General features: G+C 32.5%; 2 protein-coding genes across 4 annotated transcripts in view; both read right to left on the reverse strand.

Annotated features, from left to right (window-relative positions):
- LOC143076133 (mediator of RNA polymerase II transcription subunit 15-like) overlaps positions 1-16,420 on the reverse strand; it is a 294,855-nt gene that overhangs the window by 269,032 nt on the left and 9,403 nt on the right. The gene's annotated exons all lie outside the window — the stretch shown is intronic.
- On the reverse strand, positions 3,773-14,966 carry LOC143076135 (mediator of RNA polymerase II transcription subunit 21-like). Of its 3 annotated transcripts, none has more exons than XM_076251799.1 (4): positions 14,823-14,966; positions 11,615-11,726; positions 10,128-10,228; positions 3,773-4,171 (listed from the first exon to the last, which is right to left on the reverse strand). In XM_076251799.1, exons 1-4 carry the CDS (start codon positions 14,862-14,864, stop codon positions 4,010-4,012), a joined length of 417 nt encoding a protein of 138 aa, XP_076107914.1. In that variant the 5' UTR covers positions 14,865-14,966; the 3' UTR covers positions 3,773-4,009. The 3 variants fall into 3 exon arrangements, with proteins under 3 accessions (XP_076107914.1, XP_076107916.1, XP_076107915.1); XM_076251801.1 differs by lacking the exon at positions 14,823-14,966 and adding an exon at positions 12,645-13,295; XM_076251800.1 differs by lacking the exon at positions 14,823-14,966 and adding an exon at positions 12,148-12,590.

The following is a 16,420-nucleotide window of genomic DNA, read 5'->3' on the forward strand; positions in this document are numbered from 1 at the left end:
TTCAAAACGGAAAGTCCATAATCGAATGGCAAAATCATAAGCTTAAACACATCAAACGAATGGATTAAAACTGTCATTTTCCTAACTTGCATTGGTACAGGCATTTACTTATGTAGAAAATGGTGGATTAAACCTGGTTTTAAAGCTAACTAGACTCCGGGTGCGGGATTATCTCACTGTATTGAAGTCTCATTGGTAGCTTCCGATGTTTTCTGCTCTATAGTCGGGTTTTTCCATGTTAAAGGTGACATCACTCAGATTTGTATTGTTCTTCGTGTTTTGCGGGGGGGGGGGGGGGGGGGGTTAAAATAGGTGAAAATCATCTTTTAAGGACAATTACTCGTATAAGAAATAAATTGAAACTTTAGGTCATGTGAAATTAGTTGTACGTTTTACTTTGCTGACTATTTATGATATTTGAATTTCAAAACATTTATCCTAGATCATCATTCTTTCAGTCTTTCTGCAAACAATTAAAGAAAAATCACATTTCTCGGGCAATTACTTTTATAAGGAATCAATTGACAATGTCGTTCTTGTTTATTATTTATGGTTTAATTTTGCTGAATGTTTATACTGTTTCATCACTGGGGTAAATGTGATCTCTGTAACTTGCAGTTACGTATATCCAAAGATGGCTGACGACTTTCTGGTGAATATTTCTTTTGACGATTTTGTAATAACTATGTTCTACTCTTCGGTATTTCGTGTCTTTTTAAACTAATTTACTAAATTTGAACCTGAAATACTATGTTTTTTTTTTCATAGTTTAACCGCTAAATGTAGAAATTTGTCGTCCAAAAAAACGTGATCATATGCATGGGAAAAAAAATCATACAGTTTCTTCGTTTATTTGGAAAGCAAAGTTTGGCATTACAAAAAATCGTTAAAATGTATACATTATCAACTGATTTGCCATAGGCAGTATGTGTAAAGTGAATTTAAAAAAACGGTTACAATCTTTAAACTTATCCGAAAGGTTCCAATTTACAGTGTGTTGTTTCCATATCTAAAGCATTGATTTGAGACGAACAATTTTTTTATTTTTTTTTGCATTTTTTGAGATTTCAAAAAACACATTTTTTACCAAAAATAAAAACAAGAGTGCACACGCTGAAATGTCTCGCCTTCTATACTAATCATTAATATTATGTTGATAGTCCTAAGTATAAAGCTAAGCTTTATTACAACTGTCACATAAACTTAACATTAACCAAGATAACTAAACAAAGACCAATGAACCTTGAAAATCAGGTCACGGTCAGATGAACCATGCCAGGCAGACATGTACAGCTAACAATGCTTCTATACAACATATATAGTTGACCCATTACTTATAGTTTAAGAAAAATAGACCAAAACACATAAACTTAACACTGTGCAATGAACCGTGAAAATGAGGTCAAGGTCAAATAAAACCTGGGCGACTGACATAAAGATCATAAAATATTTCCACACACCAAATATCGTTGACCTATAGCATATAGTATTAGATAATAAGACCAAAACTCAAAAACTTAACTTTGACCACTGAACCATGAAAATGAGGTCAAGGTCACATGACATCTGCCCGCTAGACATGTACACCTTACAATCATTCCATACAACCAATATAGTAGACCTATTGCATATAGTATGAGAAAAACAGACCAAAACACAAAAATTTAACTATAACCACTGAACCATGAAAATAAGGTCAAGGTCAGATGACACTTGCCAGTTGGACATGTACACCTTACAGTCCTTCCATACACCGAATATACTAGCCCTATTGCTTATAGTATCTGCAATATGGACTTGACCACCAAAACTTAACCTTGTTCACTGATCCATGAAATGAGGTCGAGGTCAAGTGAAAACTGTCTGACAGACATGAGGACCTTGCAAGGTACGCACATATCAAATATAGTTATCCTAGTGGTCACTGAACCATGAAAATGAGGTCAAGGACATTGGACATGTGACTGACATGTGACTGACGGAAACTTCGTAACATGAAGCATCTAACAAAGTATGAAGCATCTAGGTCTTCCACCTTCTAAAAATATAAAGCTTTTAAGAAGTGAGCTAACGCCGCCCCCGCCGGATCACTATCCCTATGTCGAGCTTTCTGCAACAAAAGTTGCAGGCTCGACAAAAAACCAATATTTCAACCCATTAGTTACAACATGAACTTTTAACTTGATTAGCATATTGGATAATTTTAAACAAATTTGAAAATTAATTTAGTACTTAGAAAATTATGTGTCGATTTTCTATCCAATTTTCTACAAAAATAATTTGCACCCTATGACTGTTTACATAGAATTTAGTTACTTTTCGACAGGTTTTGATTTTCATTAGCATATGTGCATATATTGCAAATGAAAGCTTTTTAAAATAGTGTATCTCATTTTGTTTTATATTTAATACTTTTTGATGAATTTTATTTCAGTCATGTATCGTTTCTTTTGTTGACTAGTATATAACATATATAGTTATAACTATGCGTGACAGATCGAGAAAAAAGGTGCTTATTTTACGACTTTAATGGACCGGCAAACCTGCAGGCTAAAAACGATTTTTTCGCAAAGCCAATACTTTCAGCTAACTTTTTTGCCCAGTCGTAGACATTTCATACGGTGCAGTTGTTTTAGAAAATGGAAAGAAAAAAGACACAATTTGAATTTTGTTACTCTTATTTTTGTCTTTTGACATATGATTTTGCATTTTATACATAGTTTAATTGTTTATTCATAATGTAAAACTAGAACTCCTTATTTTTTTCTTCTAAATTTTGTCCATTTTCACTCAGTTTAGCGAAAGCACACGCTGTATTATGTTAACGAAGTGGTTACAACATTTGTAAATTTAGATTACATTGATAATTTCATGATTTTCCGAATGAAAATGTTTTAGACTTCCTATTGTAAAGTTTCGAAGCCATTCCAAGTCAGTATTTCTTATTAATTAACTTTAATGAGGATTTTGAACTTTGCATTATAGTTAAATGAATATGATATGGACCTCCTCGTTATTATGATGCTCATTGGAAGATTGTAGTAATGTTTCTACACTTTCTGTCGACAAACGGCGAAAAGTCCTGGCAATGCATACCTGCTTTAAACACTGTAAAAAAATAAATGAATTGAGATTCGGTTGTTCCATCTTCTATTTTGTTGCTAGTCTGAATTCCTTTTAAAATGTGCATTTGGTGGTTTCATTATTTTCAAATTAAGTTGAAAATGAAGTGTTACAGTTTATTTTATTATGAATTTCTTGTTTAGTAACAATTCATATATTTTTTGGAGACTTTTTATAACCTCTTGTGAAATAAATTGACAACAGTGAAAAACTCAATCACTAACCTTTGACCTTATTTAAAAAAAAATTGCACCATATATCAATTCTACGACCAGGCAAAAATTAAAGAATAAATATTTCTCTTTCCAAAAAGTCATAATTTAGCCTGCAGGTAGGGTGGTCCATTAAAGTTGAAAAATTGTTGGATTGGTCACTCCACTAAAACCAATTATCTTCAGATGACAATGATGATGACACAGTCTATATTACATTGCCATACCAGTATACAAAAAAAGTTCTGGATCCGCACTACCCCCTGTATATTATCAATTTCCCTACATTACTTACTAACCACAAATAAAAATTCAGAAGAAACGGTATCAACTTTGTAATTTGTTCTACTTGATTATTCATGAAAACTACATCATTTGCCCCTCCTGGGGTATTAGTATTTCTGGAACAGCCCTAATGACAAGATGTAGGAAGCAAATTCAGCAATATGTTGTTTTATTTCTGACAAGATTAATATACATGTATAGCAAAATACATAAAATGGTATTTCTTTCTAGAGTTCCTCTTCTTCCTGTAACATATGTTGCAAGAACATCAAAACTGTCCCAGGTCATCTGTTTCTATACAAAACATAAGTTGTTATTCCAATATGCACTAGGAAGCAGTTTATCTGGGGTTATTTTACACACTGTACAAAATACTTTTCATACTATCATCAAGTATTGGATTCTAAAGCTTGACATCGAAGCTGACATTCAGCAATATCATGCAAAACTTCCTGTATCTGACTCAGTAATGTATCTCCTTTACTGACAATGTCTTCCAAATGCTTTGCAGATTCTTGATTCTCATTTTCCAGTTTCTTCAAGCTGGCCAACTGAAATAATAAATGCAAAAGACTACAATCAATCAAAATCAAATTTATGATTTCTCAGAAGTTATTTACTTTTTCCATGGAGTATTGAATAGACTATGAACCCTGTAATGTAATGCTTTTAATTTACTAGTAAATGTATTGTAAATTCAGAAATTATTGTGAATAATGCAAATGGACAGCTTTTGAAATAAAAAAGACTCACATTCTGATATATATTATGCATTACAAAATGTTGATCTTACATACATCTGTATGCTGCAGGGGCGTAGCAGCCGGTACGGCAGGTACGGCTGCTGCCGTACCAATAATTTGCATAAAAAGTTTTTTTAAAACCCAAAGTTTTTGCATGGAAATAAAGAAAACAAGGTATTAAAGAAAATAAAAAAGATAGAAAATCCATTTATGAGTCATAAGTAATTTACCGTATACATTCATTAATACCGGTTCAATAGAAATAAGAATATGGAGTATGTAGTGTATGTACTTCGATTCCGCCAGTTGAGACACACTCCTCGATTGACTGCAAGGGTACAGCGGATCCATGTACACTCCCTAAGGATTAATGGAAATGTGTCCTTTACAATATTATCCCACCACCAGAACAATCCCCACCCAACAACGCCCAAGGGAGTGTGTAGGACACAGGGGTCTGTTATTATGGTGGAGGAGGCCGAAGTACTCGGAGATAACCACCGGGCTTCTCGGCGGGAACAAACAACCCGAAGAGATTTTCAGAAGATTGATCTCCAGGTCAAGCTGGGAACAACTTTGACCTACCGAGGCACCCGAAGTATCCAATCTAGGTTTATACTCCGGTCTGGATACCAGAAATGTGTGTGTGAGGGTGAAAATCATCCTACTGATGAACTGAAAATTCAACGTCTCGAGTGAGAATCGTACTCGGGACCTTCAGTAATGTAGCCATCGGTCTTAACCACTAGACCACGAACCCACATTTTTTTTAGCTTGAGTTTGAGTGTCAATGAGACAACTCTCAATCCAAGTCACAATGTGTAATTAAAAAGAAAACAATTATAGGTAAAATTACGGTCTTCAGTACGGAGCCTTGGCTCTGCCACATCGAACAGCAATCAATACAGAACCCAATCATAATTGACTAAAGTAAAACAATTCAAACAGACAAACGACAAAAGAGAAAATATCAGTTTCCTAATTGTGAACTTTCCATTTCTTTGTAGCATCGCCTGCATACGGAGTATATATATCTCCCAATCGATACGATATTCCCGGGGTTGTATTTTCTATAATGATTTTCTTGATAGAGGGTTGCTGCTCGAAAGGAAGCAATACAACCAAGAGTTCCAAATGGTAAAGTTGAAATCATCCTTTCTTTAATTTTACGGATGCTATCACGAGTTGGTTCAACGTAACGGACTTTCCGTTTCACATATGAAATTGGATATGTTACTTATTTCTTAACTATACAATCCAGTTCCCTTTTCACGATTGTGACCTACCGAGTTAGACTATTTACCGGGTTTGTAAAAACATGAGCAAACGGTGCCATATTGGGACTAAGCATGATCTGCTTACCCGTCCGGAGCACCTAAGTTTACATCCAGTTTTTTGGGGGAGGTTGTTTTGTTTCGTCTTTTGTTTTATATGTTGTGTCTTGTGTACTATTAGTTGTCTTTTTTTCAGCCATGCCCGCGTTGTCAGTTTATTTTTGATCTACGAGTTTGAATGTCCCTCTGGTAACTTTCGCCCCCTCTTTTCTACAATTATCCTGGTGTAAACATTTCATAACATCAGTTGCATGACTTTTTTGTATGAATACTATGACTCAGTGGCATGGAAGAACTAATGTTATTAAGTACTCAGCTTCCCAACTTCGCTGTTTAAAGAGTTTCCGCAGAGAAAGTTATCGAACAAAACATACGAAAAACAAAAAGCGAGTTAAATTTCTCTTGTAATTTAACTCTTTTTTTGAAAATTTACGGATTTTACTTCATTGAACAAAAGGTGTGAAACTTGAGGCAGATTTTTTTTTTTTAAATACCAAAGAGGCAAAAGTTCATTGAAGCAAAAGATTGAATAATATTTCTGTAATCTCGGAGTTTCACCCTCTACAAATTTACAATCTACTGTGTGATAATGAAAAAAATGCTAAAAATAAGCATTCCATGACGCTAAAATCTGTAACCATGCGTTACGAGTATACACCCTGGATATAAGTCCAGCAGTCACATTTACATGTAGTCGTCGATATAATCCCTAAGCCTTGTCCTTAGAATGGTACATTAAATGATAGACCAGCCCTTGCATCATTAACTCATTTTTTGTATTTGTTTCTTTTAGTCATGATCACTGTCACTGACAGAAAAAAATATACAACAAGAATGTGTTCATAGAACTCAGTTGCCCAACTCGCACTATCATTTTCTATGTTCAGTTGACCATTAATTGGGATCAAAACTTTGATTTCGAAATATATAAATAAGAAAGATATTACCTTTGGGAACATGTGAACAAAGTTTCAAGGTGGTTAGAATTCAACTTCATCAACTTCCTCAAAAACTTCCCTGACCAAATACAAAGTTTAACCTAAAGCGGCCACTATCATTTTTTATATTCAGTGGACCGTAAAATTGGGATCAAAACTCTAATTCTGCATGATGATTAAAAATATCATATCAAAGGGAACATATGTACAGTTTCAAGTTGATTTGACTTCAACTTCATTAAAAGCTACCTTAATTGACAAAAACTTTAACCTGAAGTGGGACAGACGACCAGACGAACGGACTCGCAGACCGAAATCATAATGCCTCAAGGATTGGCATATAAATAAAGAAAAAAAGAATGATTGCTGAAGTTATGGTGTTTCTTATGCTAGTTACAAACCCGTTTATTAACATTTTAAAATAAAGGAACATGTTATTACATTACTTGTATATTCTAAAAACACATCCAACTCTTTGCATTTCTTTGCCAAAACCAACTTTCCCCCCTGAAATCGGGTTTTATATTTAATAAAAAAAAATACCGTTGTCCAATTGTTATTTTTGATTTTTTATTATTTTACTTTCTTATTTTTTATATAGACTAGAACACACCCGTGATATCGCGAGTCGTGACTGAATTAAAGTATATAACTATGCGCAAGCCTTTAGTTATTTTAGTATTAGTATTGTCATCTGATAAAGTCATGCCGATTATAAGATACACAGTTTTCTTTGCTTTCAATTCTTTCTGTTTGAATCCGTCGAACTGGAACTTGAATAATTTGATAATATTAATTATTTGGAAAACAAAAGGTCCTGGAATGGAGTATTTTTTAATCAACAACATTGTCCTATATTAGTTATAAATATTGAATTCTTTAATTCGCTGTTTAACGTCATGCCCGCTAACAAATTGAAAACTGTACCTATACGCCTTATTTTAGTCCAGATTTTTAGTATTCGTATTGTTATCTTAGAAAGTCTAACTGATTAAAATACTACAATAGGTAACAATTTGACAATTAAGTAGTGTCAACCCTTTGATTATGACCCGTGTAATACTATATAGCATATTAATCCTGAATACACCGTTTGGTGGTGCGCCTGTCAGATGCGGAACGTACAGATAAGGTAATCGGTAACAGGTGAATATACTATTGGTATCGGTATCGGATTCGACCCGGAACTTCTTAATTATTGGCAATATTAATTACGTGGAAAACAAAAGGGCCTGGAGTGGTGTAATTTTTAATCTACACCTTTGTACTATATTAGTTATATATAAAGTTGAATTCTTTGATTCGTCGTTTTTACGTGATGACGGCTGACAAATTGGACCTCGTAATTTTAGTATTATAGATAATGAAACATTAGCCTGCGATTTACAATATGTTTGTGCAGCTGAGCTTTATGTGAATGATGATGAACGAAATGTTCTAACGTTACATTGTTCTATGTTTAGAGGAGGACATCACGAGACTCATTTCTAAGTTATTTGTACATTTTTATAATTTCAAAGCAGCATATTCCGTTTTTCCTATCCAGTTGGATTGTTAACTTTTTTCGTTTTTCCTATCCAGTTGGATTGTTAACTTTTTTTTAAAAAATATATCATGCACGGTTGGATTTTAAAAAAAAATACATTTTGAAGTTTATAACTTAAAAAATGGAATTTTCAGGAGCGAAATTTCAGTGTCAGAAAAGGGTCAGAATGCAGGATTTTGCACCATTTATCCAAAAAATTCTCGGGGCCTTGAGCGGCCCCGTACCCCTGCCGAGTAACCGCCTCTACGAGGCGGGATGACTCGCTTCGCGACTCATAAAATTTTCTGCCGTACCAATATAAATTTGAGTGCTACGCCTCTGTGCTGATTTTCCTGATGTTGCAATAATCAATCTCCCATTTTGTCCATTCTTGAAAAAAATCACAATAATAAATGCAATCAATAATTTATGAATTTACAGTTATCTAAAAACCTAAGTAACACCCATTAAAGTCTGCCTGATTCAAAACTGGAAGAGAATTAGTCTAATCATGAATCTTCTATTCAATAAAAACATTTTTGAATGCAAGTTCATATAATATCCAACTATTTCTAGGAGGCAACTACTAAACAGTACAGTAATTAAACTTTTATACAGAATTGTTATGGTAACTGAACTCATCTAAGGAGTTAGTGACAAAAGGTAGAACAATATTCGACATATGCCATTTCAATGGTGACTTTACTGTAAACAAGATGCTGTCAGAGATTTCATGGTGACTTTACTGTAAACAAGATGTTGTCAGAGATTTCATAAGGGACTGTACTGTAAACAAGAGGCTGTCATGATTTTCCTACATAGGTCAAACCCTAAACAGTTGTGCAAGTACGGACACAACATTTAAGCTTTAAACAGCTCTGAATTTGGATTGTGATTGAATATTTGATACAGCATAGGTTTGTGACACAAAATAAATGTGGTCAAAGAACTGAAAAAATTGAAACTGGACATTTAACTATTATGATCCAATATTGCTAGAATCAGCATATAAAAAACCCAAAGAATTCAATTTTTGATGAAATACTTCCTAGTTAAACTATTTCTGGTCAAAGGGAAATAACTAACTTTATTTCCATGAACCAATAATGTAAATCTAAAATAAGATATGACTTAACTTAGATATGATGTAATAAGATATGATGTTATATTTATTGTCAAATTATAATCAAATATAATTATTAGTTTTCAAATAAATCCGTCACTCCAAATATAATTGGGTGATTGACATTTACCAGATGGTGTGTTATCTTGATAAACAATGAAAAAAAATTAACAACACTAGGTAATGAATCTATTAGTAGATCCAGATCACCTGTCTATTAATCCCTACCTGTAACTCTTAAGAGGATTCTTCACTAGGTAATGTATCTTTAAGTAGATCCACATCACCTATCTATTAATTCCTACCTGTAACGCTAAAGAGGTTTCTTTACTAGGTTTTGAATGTATTTGTAGATCCACATCACCTGTCTATAAATACCTACCTGTAACTCTTAAGAGGATTCTTCACTAGGTAATGAATCTATAAGTAGATCCACATCATCTGTCTATTAATCCCTACCTGTAACTCTTAAGAGGATTCTTCACTAGGTAATGAATCTATAAGTAGATCCACATCATCTGTCTATTAATCCCTACCTGTAACTCTTAAGAGGATTCTTCACTAGGTAATTAATCTATAAGTTGATCCACATCACCTGTCTATTAATCCCTACCTGTAACTCTTAAGAGAATTCTTCACTAGGTAATGAATCTATAAGTAGATCCACATCACCTGTCTGTTAATCCCTACCTGTAACTCTTAAGAGGATTCTTCACTAGGTAATGTATCTATAAGTAGATCCACATCACCTATCTATTAATTCCTACCTGTAACTCTAAAGATGATTCTTCACTAGGTAATGAATCTATAAGTAGATCCACATCACCTGTCTATAAATACCTACCTGTAACTCTAAAGAGGATTCTTCACTAGGTAATGAATCTATAAGTAGATCCACATCACCTGCAGTTCTTGCTATTAGTTTGGCAAATACTTGTGGATAATCTGTTAAATAGATATACATCATATTAGTGTAGTCATAAACAGAAACAGATTAATTACTGAATTTTCTGAGAAAGGTCTCAAAATGAGTTTTTTTACTATATGGGCACAGATCAAGTAATAAGATGAAACATTTCTAATGAACCAATACATAAATGTATATATACCAAGACAATCATTACACTGGCCAATGGTCCAAAAATTCCTTTATAAGATTGAAGGATCAACATAAATAATTGAACCCTTTATAAATGGCAAGTGTTTTACAGAACACATCTACAATGTTGGTTTTACTGTAGTTTTGTTCTTTTTAAAGCTCTGGGTTCTATAATTTGACACACTGGTTCTATACTGGTTCTTTTTGTTGTAAGCTATGTTTAAAGCTTGGTTTATGTAGTAAGTGGTGAAGTACTAATTTGCCATTATTTCTAATTGATCATATATATATACAAAATTCTTTGAACTCTTCATATTATAATATGTACTATCTATATAATAGTTGATAGTTGATAACTATTTCTACACTTCAAGGTATTTATCAAAAAAGTGAAATGACTATTATCCATAAATTTAACTTGTTAAAAATTAAATATATTTCATTTTAAGTTTCTTTATATGTTTTGAGAAATAGTTTTACTTAACTTTTATCGAGCTACCAACATGACCAATCAAATTTTAAAAAGGAAAATATTTTAGGGTCCATTTTTTTAAAATTCTAGAAATGTTTATTGGCCTTTTATAATAATAAAAATCAAGTATATAATTAAAAGTATTTGTTACATCTTGCTTATTTCATTAAGACAATTAGGATATAACAAAAATACCTAAACCATTCATATCTTTACTATCAAATTGAACTGTAACAATTTCCCTATATATATATATATATATATAGAGGAGGGGATAAGGTCTCTGTGCAATGTTAGGCGGTGTTGTCGTAGAAGTTAGAAACAAAAAGTACAGGTTCCAGCCCAGGCGCCGGGGTGGAAGTTACAAATCCGATCTACTCTAACAGTTTTCTAGGCAGTTTATATATATATATATATATATATACACACGAGTATAAATTGAAAACTAAAATATATATATATATATATATATATATATATACACGAGTATAAATTGAAAACTAAAATATATATATATGTATAAATGTCTTATTCTGCCCTTTGTAAATGTTAGACCAAATTTATCTTAATTCAAAGAAAGAAATATCATCTGTATTTCAAGACAAACTTTTGACTATTTAATCAAAGTGAAAATGTGACTGTACTGTATTTTTAGTTTCATTTGACAGATTTTAAATTAGCAAATTGAAGAGAAGAAAGGTGAAAAAGCAGTTGCTTTACATATCTAATTACTACAGCATATGCATAATATGTACTGTACCTTCTTGTGGTGGGTCTGATGGAGACTGTTTTTGTTTCTCAAATCCAGCAAATTGACTTGGTGGTGAATACTGTTGTAAAATTCCTACACTGTTGCAAAAATGATCAGCCATCTGCAAATAGAAAATTTTCATAAATATTTAAACAAATTTAGAAGATTTTTTTTTATATTTAATACAAAGAAAGTTCCAATTTCCACTGAGTTGCACATATTTTATCTGAAAAAAACAACACTTTTGTTTATTAAAACTTTTCACAAATATTTTAGAGAAATGAAGACATAAGAGCAAATGAGTGCAATTTACGATATAATTAATACTTCAATCAAAAGGGCATGACTTTTGTAACAATATTGGATTCTGCACTTTAATTTGTCTGTCGAGACATTGCTTATATCATGTATATTAACATTTGATATAATTTTGATAAAAATCTGGCAAATGTTATTCACATAAGGGCACCTACAATGGATTTTTCCATTTAATTATTGAGAAAGTCAAATGAAGTGGATGTAAGCAATTATAGGCAACCTACAGCCGTCAACAATGAGAAAAACCCATACTGTGTGGTCGTCTACAAAAGGTCCTGACTTGAAAAATATGAAGCAAATCAATTGAGAAGAATAATAGCTTAATTTACAATAAAACAGATTACGAAAAAAAAATAAGACAGAGGTACATTTTGATAGACTCTAACAAAGATGATAACCAGTTGGTGCATCCTAGTCTCACGAGTCTTTGTGCTATTAAAATTGCAATGTGACATCACAATTTCCAAATAATAGGCATACCTAGTTCAAATTCTTATGACGTTCGTACAATGATCTACAGTACCATATGTCTGTTTTAACTTGGAACATTGAAATGAGTAACATTATTAACTTAATTAATTGAATGTTTTTTTAAGATTGACTATCATGACTATTCTAAACAGGTTTTTTTCAAAGTAATCAACCACATCTAAATTTCTAGTGTGTAAATTTAGAACTTTAAACAAACAAATACCGAAAAGGCCAAATAATTTCCTTTTACCTGGTTAAGTTAGGGAGCTACCATTTGATTTTTATGGGGGTTCTGTTGATTGTCACTGTGTTGGTTTTGATGATTGTCACTGTGTTGCTTCTGAGGATTGTCACTGTGTTTTCTGAAGATTTAGTCCTTCTCTACGTAGATAATTGAAACAACAGGGTATTATACCATAAGACAAAATATGGATGGAAAATTTGCTTATTTATCAGTGGTGGATCTAGAAATTTTCATATGTGGGGGCTCGCTCCCGTCACCCTTCAGTGATTCCCTAAATAATCAACCAATTTTTTTTTCTCAAAAGGGGGGGGCAAGGGCCCCCTGACCCCCTCCCCTAAATCCACCTCTTTGACACTTTGTACAAATCAAATTCTTACTTGGGGAAGCACATCCTTTAAATTATTGGGTGTTAATTTTGATTTTGATAAACTAGTTAAAATCAATTATGATGAAAATATTGTAAAAATAAAAAGACTAATCAAACAACAGTCTAGACGTAACATTATTGTCATTGGTCGAATTACAGTTGTAAAGACACTTATGTTTTGCCAATTTTAAACCATTTAATATTGTCACTACATGTACCTAATCCAAGTGAAGATATTATTAAACAGATTTATAAATGAACTTATGTATAAGTTTATTTTGAACTCACCAGTTCATAGAGTGAAAAAAGATGTAATACAAAAAGATTATTGTGATGGAGGCTTAAAAATGATTAATTTACATGCTTTTATAAATGCTTTGAAATGTACTTGGATCAGAAGATTTTTTTTAAATGATTGTAAATGGCAAAATATATTTCTGCCATATGTTGATAAAGACATCGATAGATTCTTTAGTTGTGGTAATAGCTATGTAAAGCAACTACAGCAAAGTATTATGAGTAAATTTTGAATAGATGTACTACATTGTGTTGCTATAGGTGCTTGACAAATGGTAATTGAAAAGAAAAGAATTTGCACGACTGGGAATATTTTCTTTCCAATTTGGATGAATAATCTATTCGTAATTGACAACAAACCAGTGTTTTTTCAAAGACTGGCATAGTAAGGGTATTCTACATGTAAATCAATTAGTATCTCCTTTCATACCATCAGTTATAAAGACCATTCAATTCTAAAAAGCAAAAAAAGATATGTATTTGGTTATTTTGGAGTTTAACAAAAACAACACTGTTCATACGTCAGTAAAATATAAGTTGTTTGATAAAACAATATACAATAAAAGTTTATATTAAAAGCGTAAGGTCTTCATTTATATCAATGTATTTATATCAATGTATATATAACAATGCAATTTTATGTGTTTTTTTTAACACACCCATAACAACAGCAGTAACAAAAAAAATGTCCATCAAAATTCAAAAAAGATTTTATCTTTCTAAAACACAAAAAATGCATTTAACTTTTAAACATTGTCATAGGATGCATTTGTTTATCTGTTCTCAGTCTCAGAGTAGGTTTTGATGTATAAATACAACCATTGTTGTCCATCCTGCATGATGAACCACAGGTGTTAAGGTTCATGTGGAACCCTATGGCTAAAATGGCCGTATTTTCACCTCAAAATTTACTATGAGTACAGGCAAACCTGTGCATCTGGAAAAGTTTTAAGGCATAGCATGCCCTAGATAAATAGAATTCAAATGCATTGTATGATTTAGAAAATTCATAACTTAACTGGATTTTGCCGTACACTTTTTTTCGTCCCTACAGAAGATGGTAAAATTAACAAACAGTTGAGTTTACCTTGATATGGTCCACTCTGGTACACAGTTTAAATAACCAATTATTGTCAGGTATCTATTGTCCATCTCATGTCCGTGTCAAGCAATACAGCTCACTTCAATTATTACCTGTGGGGAAGTTCTCAAACCTGTTTCCCAACTTAGTTTATTTTGGCACCTTCTGGAGGAATAAAAAAAAGTGCACGGCAAAATCCTGGTAAGTTTTTATTTTTCTAAAACATTAAACATATTTGAAATTTATTTATCTAGGGCATGCTATGCCTGAAATTTTTTACAGATGCGCAGGTTTGTCTGTACTCAGAGTAAATTTTGAGGTGAAAATACGGCCATTTTAGCCATAGGGTCCACATGAACCTTAAAATTTGCCGGGTTTACTATCCTGGACCCATGTGGATGAACCTTGTTAACGTTAAACTAAATCTGTTGCGTTTTACTTGATTTACAGCATCCTGTAGCTGTGTCAGTCTGTCTGCCATTTCAAATCTGCCACAAGTTTAGTATAAACCCTATGTAATTCTGTATTCTGTATTCTGTAGGTGTCGCTGTTGACACTGGATTGTCTCCCTTGTAATCTGTCAAGTCTCGCGTGTATATATTTCACTCTGGTAAACAACTCACTTGTACTTTAAGATATATATACTATTAGGTGGCAACTGTGCTTAACATATTTTTACAAAAATTAAAAATATATATATATTAATTAATTAACATGAAAATTTAAAGGAAAAAAAAATTTAAAAAATTTAACATTAAATCAAACCGGTGCGACTCGCAAATAAAGTCACCCAACAATCGCATTAGTGTTTCATTAGAGACGGAGACATTGTCGTTTTTTTCCATTGACAATAAAAGTTCCAAATCAATATGTAACGATCCTGTGTTAAAGTATATCTCATGTATAAATTTCTGTCTTTTGCCTCTTCATAATTTTCACAAAATAATAAATAATGTTCCACAGTTTCTAATTGACCACATTCACACTTGGGGTCTATATTTTGATTGATTTTGTTTTGGTAATTTTTTAGGTAGTATCCGGATCTTAAATTTCTAATCATTTTTTGCTGTTTTATGTTCTGGATAATCAAATGTCGATTTTTTGCTGACAGTCTGATGAAAGTTATAATAAAATCTTCCTGTATCACTATTATCCCATCTATGTTGCCACTTTTTAAGGTCTTTCCTCTTCCCGAGGAAAGACCTTATTGTTTTTCTAATGTTTTTTTTTCTTTTTTTTTTCCTTCCAGCATTTGTTTGGCACGCCCTCCTACCGCTTCTATTGGAGTTATCAATACCAAATTTGCACCATGGATATACCTCATCATGAACTTTTACCAGATGAACTTTTGTAGGATTTCATCATCCCCTTTGGAAGTTATCTCCCTTTTATTGATTTTTTTCAACATGGTCCCCCCCCAAAATGTTTTAAAAGATATCATGACCTTATTCAGACAATAGGTAGATATTATCATGATGTAATACCATATGAGGCTGCATAGGATTTCATCATCCGCTTTGAGAGTTATATCCCCTTGAAGCAATTTCTTTTATTTGTATTTTTCTTTAAAAGTATTAGAGATAGACTCGATTTGAAAATGGCAGCATATACGAGAACAGATGGCAATGTTTATAAACATAAACAATTAATTTGTTACTAAGCCTTATAAGGAGTTATTTCCCTTTAAAAATTATCAATATTTTTTGAAAAGTTCTTTTTCGAGAACCAGACGTCATAGAGACTTGGAACCTTCACCAATAATCTTAAATTCATATGACCTTTAATATGCACCTAAGGTCAAAGGTCACCGAGTGCAAAAAGAAATTACGCTGCAATTTCAAGCCTGCATATTAGGAAAACGATAAGACTTTGCTGCATACATACAGCGCATAAAATGTTCTTGTCGACGAGCTCTACATTTTATACAATAAGCTCAAAAATGTCCGACTGTCTGTTCAAAAGTTACAACGGGATGATTCTTAAAAGTAAAGTATTGTGTGTATATCTTTTTAAATGTAACAGATATCAACCTAATAT

The sequence above is a fragment of the Mytilus galloprovincialis genome, chromosome 5 (genome assembly GCF_965363235.1).
Source record: "Mytilus galloprovincialis chromosome 5, xbMytGall1.hap1.1, whole genome shotgun sequence".
Lineage (NCBI taxonomy): Eukaryota > Metazoa > Mollusca > Bivalvia > Mytilida > Mytilidae > Mytilus > Mytilus galloprovincialis.